The sequence below is a fragment of the Osmerus mordax genome, chromosome 27 (genome assembly GCF_038355195.1).
Source record: "Osmerus mordax isolate fOsmMor3 chromosome 27, fOsmMor3.pri, whole genome shotgun sequence".
NCBI lineage: Eukaryota > Metazoa > Chordata > Actinopteri > Osmeriformes > Osmeridae > Osmerus > Osmerus mordax.
Window position 1 is genome coordinate 7,994,083 of NC_090076.1, and position 21,826 is coordinate 8,015,908.

The window sequence follows — 21,826 nt, forward strand, 5'->3', positions numbered from 1 at the left end:
AGGGTAGGCGCAACGTCACAAAACGCCCCACATAGAAAAGCGACCACAAAGATTTTCAAGCAAACGTCTCCTCTATGCATAGCACTTCTATCTGACCTTGTACATGTACCATCGCCGTACTAATCCTGGAACAAAGTAGCTAGCGCCTCTCGTGGAACAGTGAGGCACTTTATAATTCGACCCAAAACCTCAAAACTGATCAGTGTGATCTAAGATAATCGATATATCTTTCTTATGGATATCGGTAACTGCCCATTTATGACTAGGACATCCATTAGTTGGGCATTCTTGCATGCACTTGGAAAAAATGGTGGTATCAGAGCAAAATGGAAATAAGTCAGACAAGACAGTATAGGAACAAATTTTATTCCAATTTAAAACAGAAAAGATATTCAAAGTAGAAGGCTATGAAATCCATTTCATGTTTGAATGAGGTTCAGGCAACAGTGGTTGAAATGAAACATACAAAAGAGAAATATGGCTAAAATACTGTAAATCAATTACCATTAGGACCCCTGCAAGAGGGCTTTGCATTAATACAATTTTCACCCACCTACCCTTCCTCCCCACCTAAACAAACGCATGCAATTAAAATGACATATCTTTTTAAAAACAGCAGTTCATAAATTTTAAATACAGAATAAAATTGTCCTTTTTTCATTTATATATCGTAATCACATACTTAGTGTTTATTTGTTTTAAAAATTGGACCATGAAATACACAAGTCCTTTTTATGATTTTCACAACATTGGCACTTGTTAAGAGTCTCTACAAAGAAAGAGGATTGGCACACTCATTATTGTACAGAATTTACATTTGGTTTACTTAAAAAAAGAAACAAAAAACAAAATGCATTACTTTCAATGTATACATCACTACACAATGTTTATTTCAACCTCTTATTTAAAATAAATCATAAGTGGTCCTAAATACATGTGTTCAGGTAATGTCAGCCTTAAAAACAAATCTAAATAAACAAACAAAAAAAGATGCAAATATAGCTTCTATATTTCTATGCATCCATTGCATTAGAATGGACCTCAAGCATTTACCATCAAAAGTGTATACACGTCTCATAGTAGCTTGAATCGAAATGTAAGTTGCATGAATGCAGGGCTGTCCATTGCCACAGGGTTAGGTTCAGTGCATTGATCCAGGAACAGAATGACAGAATTGTTAAGAGGACAGTGGACATTCTAGAACACCATTATCAACCGTGGACATTCTAGAACACCATTATCAACCGTGGACATTTTAGAACACCATTATCAACCGTGGGCATTCTAGAACACCATTATCAACCGTGGACATTCTAGAACACCATTATCAACCGTGGACATTCTAGAACACCATTATCAACCGTCCATCCATTCAATGTTTTCTCAGTACCTTCAGTTAGCAAGCAATATATATCGAATAAATAAAGCTGAAGTTTTTTGAAAAACAGGCTTCATTTCAACGCAAGGGACCTTTGCGGAAGATGGGAGGGAACAGGCCATGCTCTTAGATCTACGGGCCTGTCCTCGGTAGTGCATCCTGTAGACAATCAATGCTGTACTGGTGTAAATGCCAGAGTGTGGACAATACTCTCAACAGCCACTGTTGTATGTTGTAGTGTTTACGGGGGGGGGGGGGGGGGGGGGGACCTTATGTTACGAGTCGCTCTCCATAGCCCACAGGCCCTATATACAGGACATAAAGACACCAGCCAAATACATCTTCCTTGGCAGGTCTGTCTTTCAGCCGAGCAACCATCGACCATCAAACACCCGTCTCCATCCCTTTTGGCATTACGTTTTATCCACCAGCCACACACGATATGCAGAGTAAATATCTAGCTGTTTTAGTTTTTTTGTTGTTTTATTTTTACAATAACTCCACTACAATTAAAAAGAATCAAGCCCTCCCTGTCTTTTATCTAAGACCATGAGGTGGTCTACCATGGAAACCTTCCTGACCAGGGGATGGAAACACAACCGTTACTGACCGCAAAGTAGAACCAAGTGGACGAGGACATCGTGGATGAGATGACTGGCAGGCTGGTAGGGTACCTGGGACACTAGAGATGGACTGTGGCATATGGATGAGCTAACCTCTACTTATGTTGCATTAATAGTCTTACAGCCCCATCACAGAGGTGGCATCTGCATGGATTCGAAAGGATTTAATACGACTGGTGTTGACATGTCTAACCGATCCTGTGCTTTGAAATAAATGTTGGGGAGTGCACAGGTAAACCATTCTGGAAACAAGGGAGTCTAAAGATTCCATATTTCTCGTCTCAAAGCGGACTGCTCACAAATTCAAATCATCCAAAAATGTATGCGTGCCTGCACACCCGACTGGCCTTCGAACCTGTGCGCCTATATTCTCTAACCCCAGACTAAAGCTTCCGGCCCAACCTCAACACACCCCAGTTTCCTGATTCAACACTCGCTAGAATTGCACCTTTTTGCTCCTTTTGTCACGCACAAAGTACTTTCATTCCATATCAAATTTAGCTAGTAGTAGCCCTTGTTATGAAGTTATGACAACCCACCTGAATTACATACACAAAAAATTATGACATATTGTGAGCTTTGGAATCTTAAGAATAACTATCAAGCAGGAGACAAAGTATGGGATTATAACCAAGACCCAACAGAAGTCCTTGAATTACAAAATGCAAGCATAGACCAGTAAAAATGTAACCACTGATATATTTTTTTGTCTGTTTTCTTTTTCCTTCATTTGCATAAAGCAACACCCTTAAATAAAAACTCATCTTTTCCATTCTCAAGCAAATTCATAACTGATATAACTACATATACAGTAAAATAAAAATATCAGCCCATGACTGTTTTTCTCCTCCCCCTACCAGCAGTGCAGAATCTCTCCTTAACGGGAGATAACAGAAAGACGTCCAGACTATTAAAATCACCCATGAATCTGATCCATAAATTAGTTTGAACAAATATATACTTCTGTTTACTTTGCCCGTTTCAAAATATTAGAAAATAATATATCCGATCACTCATTAAGAACTGCTGGGCCATTTTGTGACTTGGGCCAGCCGGCAGCAATTAATCACGAACTATTGCTCTATAATATTACATTTCTGTCATCTTCAAAACACATTTATCACGTTTTTCCTTCAAAGAAAACAAAGAAGAAGCTACAGAATCACAGTACAAAATAAATCTTGTAATTCATTAGAAAATTATGAGTGGCAAAATTAAATGTAAAACTGATTGCTAAGCAGTATGTGAACCGATATTTTAAAAGAAATTACTACTAAACAGCACACAAACGTACACATTTGGCTTCAGTGATCCATCCTTTTTTTCTTCTTCAAACGCGTCGGATTGTTCGTCATATCTGCAGATTTAGGGAGGAGCGTCGGAAAACCGCTAACTTGATTGTATTTACAGAAAACAAAAACAGATATTTTTTTAATTTGGCAAGTCTTAACAGCAACAGATAACATCGAATGAGATCCAGAGACGTGTCGTCTGCGTCTTCTGAGTTCATATTGAAATACCAATGTGAGGAGGACGGAGGAGGAGATAAGCAGAAGAACCATCGGGACTCTGGGAAACGTTGCAAATCGGAAAGATTCCATCTTGTTCATTCTGGAGAACATTTAGATTCAATTTACATAGGAATTCCGAAAACGGCAACGTAATCGATGAATGAAAAAAACATCTTTCATAAACGCAGATAAATATGGGGCCTACTTCTTTTCCTGCCTCCTTTTGTGTGAGGTTCCACTTGATTGACGCTCAAACACAGTTACATTCACCAAAGTGACTCGACGCTGGGGTGAGGTGAGGAAACAGCTCCGCCCTCCGCCCCCCTGGAGAGTCACGTTGCTCGCCGCGGCCGCTGACATACTCTGTAGTGCTGTACACCCAAATAATTACCCAAAATCCCTTGCGGCGTGGCAGGGCCACAGCCCCCCACCCTGACCCGCAGACCAGAGGCGTGCAGAGGAGGCGGGACAGTCTGGCTTCCCTCCAGCTCGTCTCTCCTTCCAATTAAAACCCACCAGGATCAAAGCTGCCCACCCCCAAGGGTCTCACTCCTGGCGCACCAGCGACGCCCTGCCAATCGGCCCTCCGCCTCCCTCCCCCTCTTCCTGTCAGACTGGTCAGGGCCAGGTCTGGGGACAGGCAGAGGCAGGGCAGCCCCTGGTCAGGTGGGCTGTCAGAAGGCCAGGGAGAGGGCAGGAGGGTCTACGGGGAGGGACAGGGGATGGAGAAAAAACAACAACTCACCCAACCCGTCAAAAACAATAAAAGAACAAGAGGCTAGAAGATGATGGGGGCTGGATGATGGGGGCTGGATGAAAGGTGTTGGACGGTGTGTGGGTATGTTGAGTGCGTGTGTGCGCGTGTGTGGACTGTAGTGCCTTGTACGTAGATTTCTCTATATATATATATGTATATATATACACATATATATGTATATATATGCCAGTGTGTGTGTTTGTTGTGTGCTTGTGCACTCTGTGCTGTCTGCGGCCCAGGGTTCCTCCCCTCCTCAGACCAAGTTGTACCCCCTCCCCTCCTCTCCTCCTCAGACCAGGTTGTACTCCTTCAGGTTGAGCTGCAGGATGGTGTCCTTGACGGCGGCGAACACGAAGCGGATGTTCTCGGTGTCCGTGGCGCAGGTGAAGTGGGAGTAGATGATCTTGTCGCTGTCGGGGTTCAGGTCCACGAACATCTTCAGGATGAACTCCCGGCCAGCCTGAGCATCTCTCTGGGGACCTACAACACACACAAACACACAGATGTGTATGGAAACACACACGTATAAGGAGTCAGGTGGCTGAGCGGTGAGGGAGTCAGGCTAGTAATCCGAAGGTTGCCAGTTCGATTCCCGGTCATGCCAACTGACGTTGTGTCCTTGGGCAAGGCACTTCACCCTACTTGCCTTCGGGGGAATGTCCCTGTACTTACTGTAAGTCGCTCTGGATAAAAGCGTCTGCTAAATGACTAAATAAGGTAAGACACATGATTTTACAACATAAAGCGATTCCAGAATACCCAACGTCTGAGTGCATGTATAATACTGTAACAACTCTGATCTGAACCTGAGCAAAATACTTTTTTCACACAAATCAACAACAATGGTCATTCAGTCTATGCGTTGATGCCAGGTCTCGGAACTCGTTTGAACCAATCGCATTTACATTTAGTCATTTAGCAGACGCTCTTATCCAGAGCGACTTACAGTAAGTACGGGGACATTCCCCCGAGGCAAGTAGGGTGAAGTGCCTTGCACAAGGACACAACGTCATTTTTCACAGCCGGGGAATCGAACCCGCAACCTTCTGATTACTAGGCCGATTCCCTAACCGCTCAGCCACCTGACCCACTGACGCATTTCTGCGTACTTGGTTGCAAGTACACCTTCCTGCCACTAGATGTCCCTGTGCACTCACATTACCACAGCAACAACACATTCAGCCCACACATCTCCAAACCTTCCCCAGTGTTCAAATTGAGGACACACACCATGCTCGCGGAGTCAGGTGGCTTGAGGGTTTAGGTTGGTTGAGGGGCAGTTCTATGGGCGTATGTGAAGCCCTCTGTGACATGCTTGCGTGTAAAAAGGGCTATACAAATACATTTGATTTGATTCTGAGTGGTTAGGGAAATTGGGCTAGTAATCTGAAGGTTGCCAGTTCGATTCCCGGCCGTGCTAAATGACGTTGTGTCCTTGGGCAAGGCACTTCACCCTACTTGCCTTGGGGAGAATGTCCCTGTACTTACTGTAAGTCGCTTTGGATAAGAGCGTCTGCTAAATGACTAAATGTAAATGCTCACAGATTCAAATGGTCTTCATCAAAAAAGGTCAGTATTTTGGCATTAATACTACCGCTGAATATTTTTCCAATGTTGCTACTTACACAGACGCCTCTATAATTATCGGTATTGAGCCGGTCTCCATGTTTAAATATTGGTGTAATAATGCCTTGGTTCCCCAAATTTTTTTTTGAAGGTTTTGGGATAGTCCAAGGACTTACCATCAAACTCAGGGAAGTAGTCCACCAGATGAGAGTAGATGATCTTCTCCTCAAGGAGGTCTTTCTTGTTGAGGAAGAGAATCACAGAGGAGTTCTGAAACCAGGGATACGTGATGATGGTCCGAAACAGAGCCTTGCTCTCCTCCATCCGGTTCTGTCCGGTCAGGAAGGGAGGGGGAGAGAGAGAGAGAGAGAGCACGAGAGAGAGAGAGCATGAGAGAGAGAGAGAGAGAGAGAGAGCACGAGAGAGAGAGCATGAGAGAGAGAGAGAGAGAGAGAGAGAGAGAGAGAGAGAGAGAGAGAGAGAGAGAGAGAGAGAGAGAGAGAGAGAGAGAGAGAGAGAGAGGAAATACAGAAAGAGAGAGCACGAGAGACAGAGAGAGAGAGACAGAGAGAAGACGAGGTCATACAGAGTGCATTTGGTGAACTGTAGATTTGCACTTTTAGAGGCAGGTTGTTAATTCACGTGTGCTGGGCAAGCTAAATCAAGTGTGCAGAGAGAATGAGGTGTCTCGACTCTGGTCTCGAGATCCTAACTAGCTCTCTGATGTGAGCAGGGAGATGCAGAATATCCCGACTTATCCTGGCAGCTAGGCCCACTTTATAAAACCCTGTCATATGACAAACCGGAATGTTTGTTGTCCTGGAGCGAACATGAACAGGCTTATCTTATTATGCCTAATTTCATCTGTCAAAGGGTTGCTAGAAACCAAGAAACTAGCTCTCTGCTTAGGGAAATACATCTTGAAAACTTTCAACACAAACAAGACGGAAAGTGCGTCTCTGTGTGTGCGTCTCTGTGTGTGCGTCTCCGTGTCTGCGTCTCCGTGTGTGTGTGTGTGTGTGAGAGAGTCTCTGTGTGTGTGTGTGTCACCTCGTTGTCAGACTCCACCAGGACCTGGTCGTACTCGCTCAGCGCCACCAGGAACATGATGGAGGTGACGTTCTCGAAGCAGTGGATCCACTTCCTCCTCTCCGACCTCTGACCCCCCACATCCACCATCCTGGGAGGAGAGATGACCATGCAGGAAGAGGGAGGGGCTAAAGACTCAGGTTTAACACTCATCTGCCACCTATACGGTGTTGTTCCATTTCTTAACAAGGGAACTGGGGATTACATAAACTACAGTGGAACTCCTAGGGAAACATCCGGCGATGCAATGCAACCCGCACCCACACCACAGGCAGACAAGACGAGGAGTCAATCTTCTCAGACCGTGCCTAAGGACAACCCCAGATCGTGGCTCTCCAAGAATCTAAATGGTTATACAAGCCGAAAAACGGGCAAACAATTGAGTAATTCATGGTGCGTTCAGATTGACGTCCATCCTGTCTGCCTGGAGACGTAGAAAGCATCAGTGCGTAGAAGCGTTTGGCTCGAGGCAGCATGAAAGGGAGAGAGAAGGAAGGAACGCAAATGTTCATTTGCACATTTACAGCTCAAAACACCAATCGAAACCCATGACTAAATGTCCTGCGCTGTTACTGCAACTTGTACACAAGGATTGCAGGCGGAACCGCATACAACTGCCCTTTTATCTGACCCATCATACGGCCGATGCAACATCCTGCCTACTTCCTGTTTGGCCTGGGCGCTTCTTACACACCAAGGCACCAAATCCCAGTCAACATGACAGGAAAAAGCCCCAAGCGTGAATCAGAGACAGCACGGGGGGGGGGGGGGGGGGAGACGAAACACGCCAAGCTGAACCCAACAAGAAAACAGGAACCAGACTTTCCCTTCCCTACTAAGTGGATGCAGGTGTGCTGGAAGGGCCTGATCCTTGACACGTTCGGCCTCGTGGGGGAAAGCAGAGGACCTAGAGGAGAGCAGCCGTGAGGGGTGCCAGGGCTGACGACATCCTAAAACCGGAATCAACTCCCAGGGCTGCATCTGGGCTGGCGTTGAGGGGCAGTGGATGGGACTGGGTCTCAGGGGAAGAGGGGCAGTGGATGGGATTGGGACTCAGGGGCAGTGGATGGGACTGGGTCTCAGGGGAAGAGGGGCAGCGGATGGGACTGGGTCTCAGGGGAAGTGGATGATGGAGGAGGAGGATGAGAGGAAAAACGGTTTGCGAAGACGTAAAGAGGAGAGGCTCTCTTCTGACGGACTTCAGACCAGGCCAGCTAGCGTCCACTCTGCTCGGGCCACACACACACACACATCTCATCTGGGATCATCAGTCAACTTTGACCTCCAGCCCTATCCTCGCAGACTGGACCCCCCAAAAAATGACCGTCGACCACGCCCAGGAACCGTCGAAAAAAAAAAAAGGCACATTTCTGCAAGATCACGCAAAGAGAAGCAGACATCGTGAGGTGTCTCTTCCCCTCAGAGCATCCATCTACATCCAGCCACTTCCTGCCTCTCCCTCTACACAGCAAAGGGGGTCCTGATGAGGGCGGGGGGGGAGGGTCCTCCTGGTTTTGCCTGCGTGAAATAAATCTGTCAGCCCAGGTCCCTCTTCCTCCAGCAGGGACGAGTGACCTGGTTTCCAGGACAGGCGGCTCCTGGGGCGGGAAGACCCCAAAGAGACGACGCCTTCTACTACTTCAAAAAGGCAATTAGGAGGACAGAGCTGATGGGAGACGTGCTCTGTGAAAGGGGCTGTCGTCTACAGCTGTCTCCCAGGCAGCCAGCCACCTCACACACACACACACACACACACAGCCTGTAGTCTGTCATTAAGAGAAAACCTCCAGCATCACAAAGTCTCTTTCCAAAACGGAAGGCCACAATCCCCTCGTTCCCTCTAGCTGCCATGTTCCTTTCGCGGGGTTCTCCGTACGTTCTCTCTAGAACACGAGAACGTGTCTGCGGTGGAGGTGGATGCCTGGGAGCAAGCAGTGATTCACACCCCGGGTCACCTAGCGGGTTCAGCAGCTGCGGAGCGCTGGGGTCCTCTCCAGTCCAACCTTCCTGTGAGCCGCCAGTTATTTGTAGAGCCGCCGAGCGTAGGAGGGGTGACACACTTGCTTCCTATCGATCGGCACTCTTTTGTAAATCGCACTCTCGTTCCCCAGGCTCCCTCTCTCTCCCTCTCTCCCTCGGATTCCTCCCTCCCTTTCTCCCCCTCTCTCTCTCTCTCTCTGCAGGAAAACGACAGGCGCTGTGTGCTGCATCCTGGCGACATGAGCGGGATTTTCCCTCCCCGTGCCTGGTCCTGGGAGCTCGCCTCCTCCGTCCTCCTCCTACTCATCCCCCTCCCTCCCTCCCTCTCTCCCTCCCTCCCTCTCTCTCTCCCTCCCTCTCTCTCTCTCTCTCTCTCTCCCTCTCTCTCCTGGTCTTGAATAACCACACGCACACCGCCGATCTGCTTTGCTGTCTAGTTTTGAACCGCGTCTAGCAAAAAAGGGCCCGAGTCTACAGAACGCCATCGTTTCTCGTTGCGGAAAAAACACACACACTGGGAGAAATGTCAGATCTGCCCGGTTCACTTCAGAACGCCGTCGAATCGAGCTGCCAGCCAATCCGGGAGCCGTCTGGGGCTGAGGGTCGGCGACATGGTTTCTGTCATCACAACAAACGGTTCACATGGACAGAGACGGGAGGGGGAGGACACACTGGGGGTGGGTGGGTGGGGGGGGGAGTTAGTCAAAGAGAAGTTCTCTTCTACCTGAAAATGATGCTTTGCAAGTCGAAAGGGTACTCTATAATCCCTGTGGTGGGGATGCGAACCCTGAGCACATCCTGCTGGGTCGGCAGGTAGGACGACTCGGCGATACGCTCCAGATCACTAAGGTAGCTGGAGACAGGGAGAGACAGGGATGACAACAAGAGAGGGAGGAAGAGAGAGAGAGAGAGAGAGAGAGAAAGAGAGAGAGTAAAGCATGTCAGCTGGTAACCCCCCTGGAAGAAGTCCTGTGGGCCCTAGCAGGAGAGCTCGTTCCTGAGGGCTCTGGAGGTGCTGTGGGCCCTAACAGGAGAGCTCGTTCCTGAGGGCTCTGGAGGTGGGTTGCCCCCGCGTCTCTCTCAGAAGGTTAGTACAGTCCCTGACGGCAGCTTTATGAGACTCGATGTGAACAATCGTCTGATCTTTACAAACCTCATCCCCCCTCGGAATGGACCCCCAAATGGAACAATCCATGTTCTAGAACCCGGAGCTCGGTTACAGTTGTGTGTGTGTGTGTGTGTTCTAGTCTGTCGTCTCATACAGCGTGCCGTCAGGGCTCTGTGCAGAGCGGATGTGGCCGGGAGACAGCGGCGTCGAAGAGGGCAGCGGCGGCAAGGGGGCGGAGCCTCACACCAGTACCTGAAGATTATAGTCTCCAGGTCAAAAGGGTACTCAATGATGCCGGTAGTGGGGACTCGAACCCGCAGCACGTCCTGCTGCGTGGGCACGTACCCCGCAGTCGCTATGCGCTCTAAATCACTAAGGTAACTGTGGAATGAAGGGGAGGGGGGGTACAGGTGACACCCATGCTAGATGCTGGACAATCACACAATCACACACACACACACACAATCACACACACACACGGACAGCAGTTTCAAGCTAATCAAGACCCTAACACATTTACAATTGAGCTAGCACGACGACCTGTACATTTAAAACGCAGACATTGCTGTTGTTGAGCTATACTCCTTTCATACAAGATATCACGTCGGTGCATTAAGGTACAGTTTCATGGGTTAGCTCAAAGACATTGGAGAGTCCGAAGTTGGTTTTTGGCCCCTCTCTCTCTCCACGTGTCTGGGTGTACGTACTATTTGGTGGAGTCGGACAGCTGGTATTCCCTCCTGCGGTCGTAGGCTTCCTGGATGCCAGGGTCTGTCCAGAGCATCTTTATTGCACTGATGTAGGGCTGGTCGAACGAGGACACCTTCTCCACGTCCACCTCGCGCACCAGCAGTGCGTTGGGCTAGAGACAGCAGGGGGGGGCAGGGGAACAGGAGAACAGCTCAAAATGTGACGTTTAAATGCGTTAACCACAAGCTGCGTTATTTTGTTCACTCGCTGAAATCGCAAAGACTCGCTGAAATAAGCCAGCTATGCTTCGTCGTTTCCCGGACGATGCATGAGACCCTGTCTTGAGACCGTCCTGATCCAGTTTCCAAATTCAAAAGAGGCCTCGTTTCAGCATGTGCCCTGCCCTAAGCTCCTGGACTGAGTATATTGGAGAAGCAGTCCATTATAATTTTATGGCTTGGTTTACAACCGGTTTTACGGTCTGTTTGAATATGGTTTGCATTTGATGATGCGAACGTATAAGCTTTGACTGGACAATCGGGCGCCGAGATTGCCTTGCCTGCCAGAAAGGAAGGGAATTCAGACAATTCAAGGCAGTACGATAAAAGGTTAGTAACCCTCTTATGTGGGGGGGGGGGGGGGGGGGGGGAGGGGTAATCAAAAAAAATTATTTATTTTTTGGTTCAAAAATTGACAGCTTAAGCTGGTACGCTCACCTTGTTCTGTTCGTACTTGAACTGGATGTTGAGGTTCTCGGTGGCGCGGATCATGGACTGCATGGAGGTGAAGATGTTCTGGTAGACCAGCTTGGTGAAGCTGCGCTTGTCCTCGTCCGTATAGCCCGTCCCATGGATGATGCGCATCTGCTTGATGAAGGTGCTCTTGCCACTCTCACCCGTGCCTGAGTTAGGGTAATACTACTGGTTAGCTGTGTCTAGGCTTGGACAATACTACTGGTTAGCTGTGTCTAGGCTTGGACAATACTACATTTACATTTAGTCATTTAGCAGACGCTCTTATCCATAGCGACTTACAGTAAGTACAGGGACATTCCCCCCGAGGCAAGTAGAGTGAAGTGCCTTGCCCAAGGACACGTCATTAGACACGGCCGGGAATCGAACCAGCGACCTTCTGATTACTAGCCCGATTCTCTAACCGCTCAGTCACTCAATACGAGCGGTTAGCTGTCTAGTCTTGGACAATACGAGCAGTTAGCTGTGTCTAGGCTTGGACAATACGAGCAGTTAGCTGTGTCTAGGCTTGGACAATACTAGCGGTTAGCTGTGTCTAGTCTTGGACAATACTAGCGGTTAGCTGTGTATAGTCTTGGACAATACGAGCGGTTAGCTGTGTCTAGTCTTGGACAATACGAGCAGTTAGCTGTGTCTAGTCTTGGACAATACTAGCGGTTAACTGTGTCTAGTCTTGGACAATACTAGTGGTTAGCTGTGTCTAGTCTTGGACAATACTAGCGGTTATCTGTGTCTAGGCTTGGGCAATACTTGTGGTAAGCTGTGTCTAGTCTTGGCCACTACTTGTGGTTAGCTGTGTCTAGTCTTGGACCATTAGACATTATGGAGTACTTTATCGTGTTAATTTCCTGTATGACAATGGAAAACGCTTGAAAAGTAGCCTCAGCCTAGCCCCCACATGTTTTGAAACCTTAGTCAGGTTCTACCATGGTACAGTCAGGGAGAGATAGGGAGCAGGCTCTTCGATCCCCGGCCTTTCCAGCATGACTTTTGCATTTCCAGATGCTTCGGACCACACACATACAGCAGTAACAATCAAGGGAAACGTCAAATGGATTACTCTCCACCCACCCTTAAATACCCACGCCAAAACGGCTGGATGGCACTACCTGTCCATGATTCTGGAACTTCCTGAACCCTTTTCCGGTCAGTACCCTTTCCTTGTCCTCCTCTCACCCTACCCCCTCCTCCCTCCTCCCTCCTCCCTCCTCCCTCCCTGGGCTGAGTACTATCCGCTCTCTGTGTTTGCTCTCCAGCCTTGGCACACATGCCAGGGCAGGGAGCTGCATGAAACGTTGCGTAACGCGTGTTTTCCCCCGTCGCTGTGGACCTGCCTGCTGTGAGACGCCTGCCTTCTTTTAAACCTAGACAACCTACAGAGAGGTAGAGCGGAGGGGAGGGAGGGACCTACTGTACGTTCGGACGACGCTCACGTTCCAAAAAGTGCCGCCTACACATTCTGGAATTAAAGTGACACGCTTCGAAAAAAGCTTTGTGCTAGGTCGCTCCCGATAGAGTCTTGAGCGTGTCTTTTCCGAGGGCCGAGCTGCATCTCATCCTGCATCGTGTACTGGGTCTGATCTACTCTAGGGGTCGTCACAACACACACGTCTTTGTCTGTCTGTGGGGGATCACAAGAAGAGGGCTGGAAAGCAGACATCCATCTAGTCTGTGTGATGGCTAAGCATATCAGTGCTACTTTTCTTGCTGAAACTGCATGGATGAGTGCCTATACACCCACCCCCTCCCTCCCTCCCCCCCCTCAAGAGACTAGCTCTGAAAAGGAGGTCAGGCAAGACTGAGAGAGTTTCCTTCAGTCCGACATCAATAAGCGGAGGCCACAATTAAGCGAGGGCCAGACACGGCCCTGGAGAGAGGGCTCTCATTGTCTTCCTCTGAAGGAACAAAGAGGAGAGACGTCCATCAGCCCTGGAGGAAGCCCCGACACGGGGGAGGGGGGGCAAGGACACAAGGTCATTATTGCCATATCAGGTACAGTATGTATGTGTGTATACTCTGTGTTTGTGTGTGTGTGTGTCTGTGCGTGCAGTCACAGGCAAGCACTGGGTCAGTCATGAGAAATCAATGCAGGCAGCCAGAGGGGTTCCAGAATTTTCCAGGAAACCCATCGACAAACACACAACCAGCTCGGTTAGGGTCTACCCCACCTTGGAAGAAACGATCCGTGGTGGCACAGCGCTATCCTGTCCTTCACGGAAAAACACATTACGTTGGTATACGGGCAGGCTATAGCTTGGGGGAGGCGCGCGCATGTGTGTGTGTGTGCGCGCGAGAGAGGGGGTGTGTGGGTGGGCATGTTGGTTTCCATGGCAACTCCTCCATGGCAACTCATCGTTTCTCCAGGAGAATACCGACAGACAACTGGGCCCATCCCCGAAAGACGCAGCCCTAGTGTGTGCGTCATTCAACTGACGAAACCGTTGCATGTTTTGATCCTGCTCTTGACCCAACCGACATCGGTAAACAACTCTTACCTCTACCTTTAACTCTTACCGGTTAAAATGGTACAGTCCGGCAAAGGGGAAACGAACCACACACACCCTGGTCTTTTCTGGATCATTCTTAACAACCACTAGCCCTGCTTAGAACGACCAAACTAATAAAAACATTATAAACACATTTCCATTTTAGCCGGGCCGGTGACCGGAGGTGTGTCGTCTCCGAATGAAAATGTGGACGGCAACCTGAGCGAGCCGTCGGTTTCCTTCCCTCTCTCTCCTGCTCTCCTCGCCTTCTCCCGCTCTCTCTCTCGCCCCCTCAGGGCACCCGGTGTGACAAAGTAGAGGAGCTAGGCCCCCTTTTTTGTAAATGATTCTCTATCTGCTGTGCGGAAACGCCAGCTCAGCAGAGACACAGGCCAGAGCGCTCGGTCTTGCGGCTTCTCCAGGTGCGGCGGCGAGTCGCTCCGGAGAGAGACCCCACCTCCGCGCCGCTCGGAGGGATGTGCGTTTGTGCGTTTCGCCCCCCGGGGGGCGCTGTGATGGTGGACAAGCCCGCTAGCCCAGTCCACAGACATTAAATTCTTCCTTCATTAATTTCCCGTGACCCTGTCACAAGATGGACCCCCACCTCCCCTCCCCCCCCCTGCCTGTGTGTTGGGTGCGGAGCCCGGCTCAGCCTGCTTCCTGTTCTTACACACAGAAGACCGGGCAGGCTGTGTAGGCTGCACACGGGCTCCCTCACCACCTGTTGCCACGGCGCCTCCTCCAGCCAAGAATATCCACTGTGTTGTTAAGATTTTTTTTCACAGGTTTTCCTTTGAACAATAAAGAAGGACAATCTAGGTAGATCTGTCTCTCTGCCTGCCTGCCTGCCTGCCTCTCTGCACCTGAATTGTAGGTTCAGTAGTGGGTTTCCTGACTGTGATGGAAGGAGAGGTCTGTGTGTTTGTGTGTGGAGGCTGACCGAACATCCATCTCTACAGCGACAAATTCTCGATTCCAGTTCGGAAAACATTCTCTGAATTCTTTTCCCTTCTACAGGACTTCAATATCCATTTAATCATTTTGCCTATTTTGGTTCCCATCTAATCTAAACCCCTGTACTGCACTTGTCCAATATTCCACACTGGGAGAAGTTCTGGAGTTTTCAACCCTTCCTTGGGAGTAATCCAATTATTATTAAAAGTGTAACTTCTCACTTTTCCTCAGATTTTTGCTGTATCTAAAAAGGTATTCACCCACACAATTTCTAAAGATTTATTTTATACCGGCTGCTCTGAAGCTGAAACCTCAAGACTTAAACACACATCACGGAGTCTGACTTTGTAGGTCAGTCTTCATGCTTGTCGCCCTCGGTGCAGAGGCCTTGCTTGTGTATCATAACACCCCGGAACAGCCATCGTCACCCCCCAAATCCTCCCTCCAACACAGGCTAGGCCGCCTCCTGAGATCCAGCCTCGTATGGGGACATTACTACAGAGCAATATCCTGCTGATCCTGATGGTGAGCCGAGCAAGAGGTTGCAGGTTCGAATCCCCCCTCCGCACATCAGCACATTGTTACTGCTGACATGCTTGGGAGTGACGGGGGGGGGGGGGGGGGGGGGGGTTAAAGCTCTCCACAGGCACAGACTGTCACATAACTGCCGAAACTCTGGGTGTGTCAACATTAGATGGTGTTTGCTCAACCAACAGAACAGATAAGGTTAGAACCACGAGTGTCGCTACACTGACACGGTCGACCGATCCACAACTTCGACGCTTCGACACGTTAGCGCAAATCAGCCGACAAGTTTTAAATATATCAATCCGCTCGCTTTGGCGGTCTAGCCTGGCGGTTCACCTTTACGAGGCTCCTGGAAAGCGCTCTGTGGCGCATGGAAATCCTGTGGCTTCCCACCGATTTGCATGCCAGACCCCACATGCAAAACGCAGCCTTTGTCTCGCGTAGCACCAGTCAGTCAACAAGAATGGCGGCACGGAGGTGTTGGCGGTGAATGACGATACACATTTACATTACATTACATTTAGTCATTTAGCAGACGCTCTTATCCAGAGCGACTTACAGTAAGTACAGTGACATTCCCCCGAGGCAAGTAGGGTGAAGTGCCTTGCCCAAGGACACAACGTCAGTTGGCATGACCGGGAATCGAACTGGCAACCTTCGGATTACTAGCCCGATTCCCTCACCGCTCAGCCACCTGACTCCCTGATACACCTCTAGAAGGAAAACAATTCTCCTTCCTCTTAACTTTCTGTATCTATACATTTAGTGAGTGTATCTAGTGGGTACACACACACGCAGTAGAGAGAAGATAGGTTTGGGTCCAGGACCAGACCACCGTCTGCAGACAGCGAGAAGTTGGGGGATCCGTTCTGGGTTCGAACCTCGCAGACCCCGTGCACACAGGGGCACCTGAGGGCGTCATCACATGCGGTCACCTCAGTCAAAGTGTCCTGCGAGTCACAGCCCTGTGTGTGGTGCGTGGGCGTGTGGCTCTTCTAAGAAAACAGGCGGACTCTTGAGAAATCCCTGGATGCAATGTCATCCCCAATTCAGGCGTGTGGATTTGTCGACAAGCAAAGCCGTGCAGATCAAGACTGAAACCGAAAGCAAAAACCACCAGATTGTTCCACCAGGACCAGCCAGAAAGGATCGTCCAAGCAGTCTTGCGAATGAACGGGCCCATGGGGTCAAAGTGTAACGTCTCAAAAGCCTTTTAGAGCTTGGTGTGGGGCGAGGCAACAGCTTCCATCGCAAAAGGCGCACTGCTAATTTCACCAGCTCATTCACAGCTATAAATGTCTAGATGATCAGGTGAAATTGATTTATTTCCGGTCCAAATGATGTGTGACAGATAGCTCCACCCATTAGAGGGTGGAACTATCCCAGGGAAGTCAGGTGGCTGAGCGGTGAGGGAATCGGGCTAGTAATCCGAAGGTTGCCAGTTCGATTCCCGGTCATGCAAACTGACGTTGTGTCCTTGGGCAAGGCACTTCACCCTACTTGCCTCGGGGGAATGTCCCTGTACTTACTGTAAGTCGCTCTGGATAAGAACGTCTGCTAAATGACTAAATGTAAATGTAAATTAGAGGAAAGATGGGGATATGAATCATTGCAAGTGAGAGCCAACTGTGGCTACACGCAAATCTAACGCACATGGTGTAGCTGGAGTGGATGGGAAAACCCATAGCCGCATGTCGGTCTAGGCTATATAACATTGATTCGACTAAATAATTGACAGCGAGGCAACATAAACCAAATGATAGGTCAGATGCCCCGAACAGCCCCGCCGAAGATTTTCTAGGAAACGGGGTAAGCTGACAAGTGTTTAGTCAGCGGATGTACCGATGTACTGTGGGTGTCCGGGTGAAGGTGCAGTAACAAAGGGCTAGCATGTTTGTCGCAGGGAAAACATCTTGAGCGCGAGCTACATCGGAGATCTTTGGGTGTGCCGAAAACCAAACACACAATCCACACCACCTGACCTTGTGGTGAGCATCTCAACAAAGCCCAGCTTGTAATATATGTATTAGGCAAGAGAGGCAGCAAGCGTGCAAAACAAAAAGGAATTAAACGCCATGTTTTGTCAAGGTAAATATTGGCTTAGAATTGAGTATGTTTTTCCTGCGCACACTGGCCTAGACTGAGCGTGTGTTCAAGGTGTCATCACCAGGGCAAGGGATAATTAGGACTTGGTTTACTGGATACAACCAACACCCACCAGGAAGTAAAACACCGCCACATTTACATATTAAAGACAGTGAAACTGTGGGTAAGGAGTGCACAGTTCAGACAGCATTTCAGTAGTTTCAGTAGCCAATCAATGCTCTGCATTTCACCCGGCACAGTGTAACAATGATTAAAAAAAAATATTTATAAAAAATATTAAAAAATACGATTAAACCAGTTTAATCTCAGATCTCTCAGATGCAGGAAGCATTGATCGGGGTGTTCCTGGAGGGGAGACAGGAGATCAGGATGTTTGTGGAAAAGGCACAGATGACTGACTCTTCAGGACACAGCGTTCTGCTAACAGGCTAGGCCGACACGCACGGCCTTCCCTCCCTCTCTTCCCTCCCTCCCTCTCTTCCTTCCCTCCTTCCCTCCCTCTCTTCCTTCCCTCCCTCCCTCCCTCCCTCCTCCAGCAGGCCCACTACCACAGTTGCATCAGCTGGTAGGCTTAATCACATTAGGCCCAAATTACTATCACATTTCAACTCCCAGGAAATTTCACTTTAGGACAGCCATCAAGCAAACTCCCAGTGAAGGCTAATCTTGTAGATGTTTTCAGTTTTATTTTTCCTTCTTCTCAGCGGAGATCTCCACACAATGGCCAATTGTATCGTGGCAGTGCTTAGGCTACTGGTGTTGTCTGAGGACCCTGTAAGAGGTGTAGTAGCTTGTGTTCAGCACTCGGGCCAAGGCCACGCACAGAAAACCAGCTGCAAAACTAAATTGATTACAAAGTCTGAGCAAGACTGGAAGCAAGTTTGCACCTGGATTAAAACAGGAGGCGCTGGTTAAAGAAACAAACACCACGTTAACACAACTGCGCTGTCCTAAAGAGCTTCAACGTGAACTGATCCTTAAATAAAAAAGTAATTTGTGCGTTTTGGAGTTGAGATACATGATCTCTTCCAACTTCAGAATCAAACCTAACTGAAAGCATTCCATAGGAGCGGATGACATTGTGGATTCTCCCTTTAATAATAATTTACAATAATAAGAGAGTCACAAGGCCATTATGAATTTACTGACGTATGAACCAGAGTAAGGTAGAAAAACAGGTGTCCTAAATAGTGACCACATGTCAAACTATGGTTCGCCAAGTAGCCTAATATCTTCCTACACTACCTGACCAAAATCTTGTTTGATAATCCAGGTTATCCAGATTAAGGCCTATCGTTTTAATTCATTTAAGTAAGGCTCGCTCACAAATCTAATTACCACTATAAACCAATTAACATGTGCAACTCAAGATCAACATAGAATCCCTTTGAAAGCTCCAAACAGTAACTTCTAGTCGATGGGTCTGAACTCCTAGACACACCCACCATCTTCAGTCAAATCTATCAATCTACTCCTCAAGCCTCCTCACTTAGCACAGCTACCCAGCTATGTTTGACAGCAGCTATTCGCTTAACACACTGCAGCTAGGCTAGGTTATATGAATTACAATAAACTTAATTTTAATAGTGTACAATTTAGGTTTGCATGTGCAGTCAAATGAAACGGTGGTCTGAATCTGCCACTATTCTCTTGTGTTATTACTGGCACTTTGCTTGGAGTGCATCGAATCATTATAGGGCAGCAGTCTTTTTGATGAATGTGAACTGTGTGTATTCGTGGGCCTGCATGCTAAATCCATTATATAATCTCATTGTTTCATTTAAGATAATGCATGTACCAGAGCAACGAGGTACCTTACCCAACAGAAGCAGTTTCAGCTCCCTCCTTGCATCTCTCTTGTCTCGGCGAAGCTGCTTATCGATCTCAGCGTTGATTCGTTTTGACTCCTTCGCCTCCTCACTCAAGCAACAAGCCATCATGGATTCTAAAGTCATCACCGCAAAATGTAAAAGCCCGATTTACATAGGGAAAACACCAAAAAAAACACTGCCAAATGAAAAGCTAGCCAAAGACGATCAAAAAAAATAAAGAATCGCTTGAGCGACGCTACAGGGGCTAAGTTTGGCCTACCCTGCAGACGCGAGCTGTCACTCAAATATCTGACAGGTTGCGTGCAAATCTTGCGAACTACCTGGCTGCATACATTTACAACCAAACCGGGAAAGGGAAAACCTGGACAACGCAAACAACAATCCAGAAAGCACAAATATATTTATTGCCAGTCGTCCGGACTGGCTGTCATTATTCTCAGCTAACAAGCTTCCAAAGCTAGTAACCCTAACGTTACAAGTTAGCTAGCAAGCTATTGTTGAACAATTGATCTGCTCTTTAGGGTATCTAACCCTGGCACTTGTCCAATGTATTAAATCTGTCGTGTACTTATCTACTGCTGCATTGCTAGCAGCGTATGTCCCAAAAATGACAGGACAAAGTTGCGTGCCACAACATCTGTACAGCCCTCCGTGCTAGCTGTGCCTAGCCGCCCCAAAACCAGGACTGAAAAGCTTTAACTACCGTTAATGACAATGAACGCCTGTCAAATTGTCCATCAGCCAGCGGACCAAAGTGCTGGTGCTAGATGACCAGCAGGCTCGTTTTATTACGTTACACCCCAAACTAGAATTTGTGCAACAAGTTGTTAGCTCCTCCGGCGGGGAAAAACACTTTAGCCTGATCCTTTCTGGCAAGCAATACTGACCTGGCCAGTTATTAGCCTGGTAGTCCGTGAGACTGGCTAGGCAGGCTGTTTAATGTTAGCCACATTGATAGACAGCTAGCTAGCTAACGCAGCTAACGAAACGCCCCATTTGCTCCAACCACGACAGCCAATATTCTCCGAAAACGTTGAAAATGTCAAATCATCCAAAACAAATAAAAACCCAGCTGACATCGAATGGGCCTTTTCTGTTGGTGCGTTTATCGCCCCTTTTAATTTTTTCCTGGTGATCGCGCGTCACCCTCTTCAGCCCCCGGTGTGTGATACACACACTACCCTGTTGATGCTGGCAACTGTAGGGAACCAGTGACTGACAACGGGAAGGCAAATAAAAACCTAGCATGAGGTAGGATTAAAACCCAATGGCTGTGACCATTCGTTTAGATGTCAAAGCCGGCCCTCAGTTTTGCCGGTTTGGCACTGAATGCAGTCAATGTAGGGCTGCTGAACGCACTATTTAGACCTCACCACGTGATGACCAATTACTCTTTTGAACCAAAACGAGTCAATTTTCTGGGCGGGATTTACACTAAGAAAAACTGGTTGAACCAAGTTCGGTAGAGCGGCCATCACACACTCCGTTTGGAGGCGTGACAACAACCACAGAATGGACAAATTTGAATGGACAACGCCCATCCCCTGTCAAATGTCTTCAACTACTTCGCTCACAAATTCACTTACTGTGGTGTAGGGATGTACACACGAGTGGATTTAGTTTGTCTTACTCTTCAGACTATGCCAAAATGTAGAATGTTTAAAAGTGTGTCCAGTCTAGTTAATATCTATAACCAGTAAAATCCTACCATATTTCCTACAACAATACTTTCGTCCGTGGCAAATCGACCGTACACATCCATGCCCAAGGGCAATCCTTTCCTCTTAACTAGTTGTGTTCAGTAAGAAAATAAGCATGACTTGTAAAATAAATTCCTTGGAAACATTGGTTATGTCACTCCTAATTTAGTTGAGTAGTGCGACACCGTGTGGAGTATAATGGTAACTGCAAGGCATAGTAATTCAGTTCAAATCACACATGGCTGCCATTCAGGGCCAGTTTAGAAAATAATTCAGACTGTCTTTACACAAACACATATTAAACGTTCACACACATCAATGGACTCTATTGTACTCTATTGTATTCTGCTGTAGGCTTCTTGTTCTCCTCTCCCTTCTCCCCCTCTCCTTCTCTCTCATATCCTCTCCTTTCACTTCACGTGTGAATTTTGTTTTATGAAATGTTGAAAAAATGATTATTTATTTTTGAAACTTCACGTGTGGGGAAAAAAAGTTTTGAAAGGTTGAAACAATATTTTCGAAAATAAATAAAGTTTCGAATGGTAAAATATTTTCATCAATGATTTCAGTTTGCATCATTGATTAACTTGATAAGGACTCTGCTATACTCTACTCCGCTCTAGGCTGTTCTCTTCTCCTTCCTCCTATCCACCTCTCCTCTCCCCTCGGGTTTGTTTGGGATTTCAAACAAACTTGTGATTAAACGCATTGTTTGGGCATTGTAATCTCTTCATTCATCACCAACTCTTGTTACAGTCTGGGTGGA

General features: G+C 47.8%; 1 protein-coding gene across 3 annotated transcripts; it reads right to left on the reverse strand.

The window, feature by feature from the left end:
* Positions 1–356: 356 nt before the first annotated feature.
* Positions 357–20,524, reverse strand: LOC136936653 (guanine nucleotide-binding protein subunit alpha-11). 3 transcript variants are annotated; one of them, XM_067230260.1, is made up of 8 exons: positions 20,248–20,524; positions 19,348–19,473; positions 11,419–11,603; positions 10,720–10,874; positions 9,629–9,757; positions 6,886–7,015; positions 6,012–6,165; positions 357–4,749 (listed from the first exon to the last, which is right to left on the reverse strand). In XM_067230260.1, exons 2-8 carry the CDS (start codon positions 19,466–19,468, stop codon positions 4,559–4,561), a joined length of 1,065 nt encoding a protein of 354 aa, XP_067086361.1. In that variant the 5' UTR covers positions 19,469–19,473; positions 20,248–20,524; the 3' UTR covers positions 357–4,558. The 3 variants fall into 3 exon arrangements, with proteins under 3 accessions (XP_067086361.1, XP_067086359.1, XP_067086360.1); XM_067230258.1 differs by having other exon boundaries at positions 19,348–20,524; XM_067230259.1 differs by lacking the exon at positions 9,629–9,757 and adding an exon at positions 10,265–10,393 and having other exon boundaries at positions 19,348–20,524.
* Positions 20,525–21,826: the final 1,302 nt, after the last annotated feature.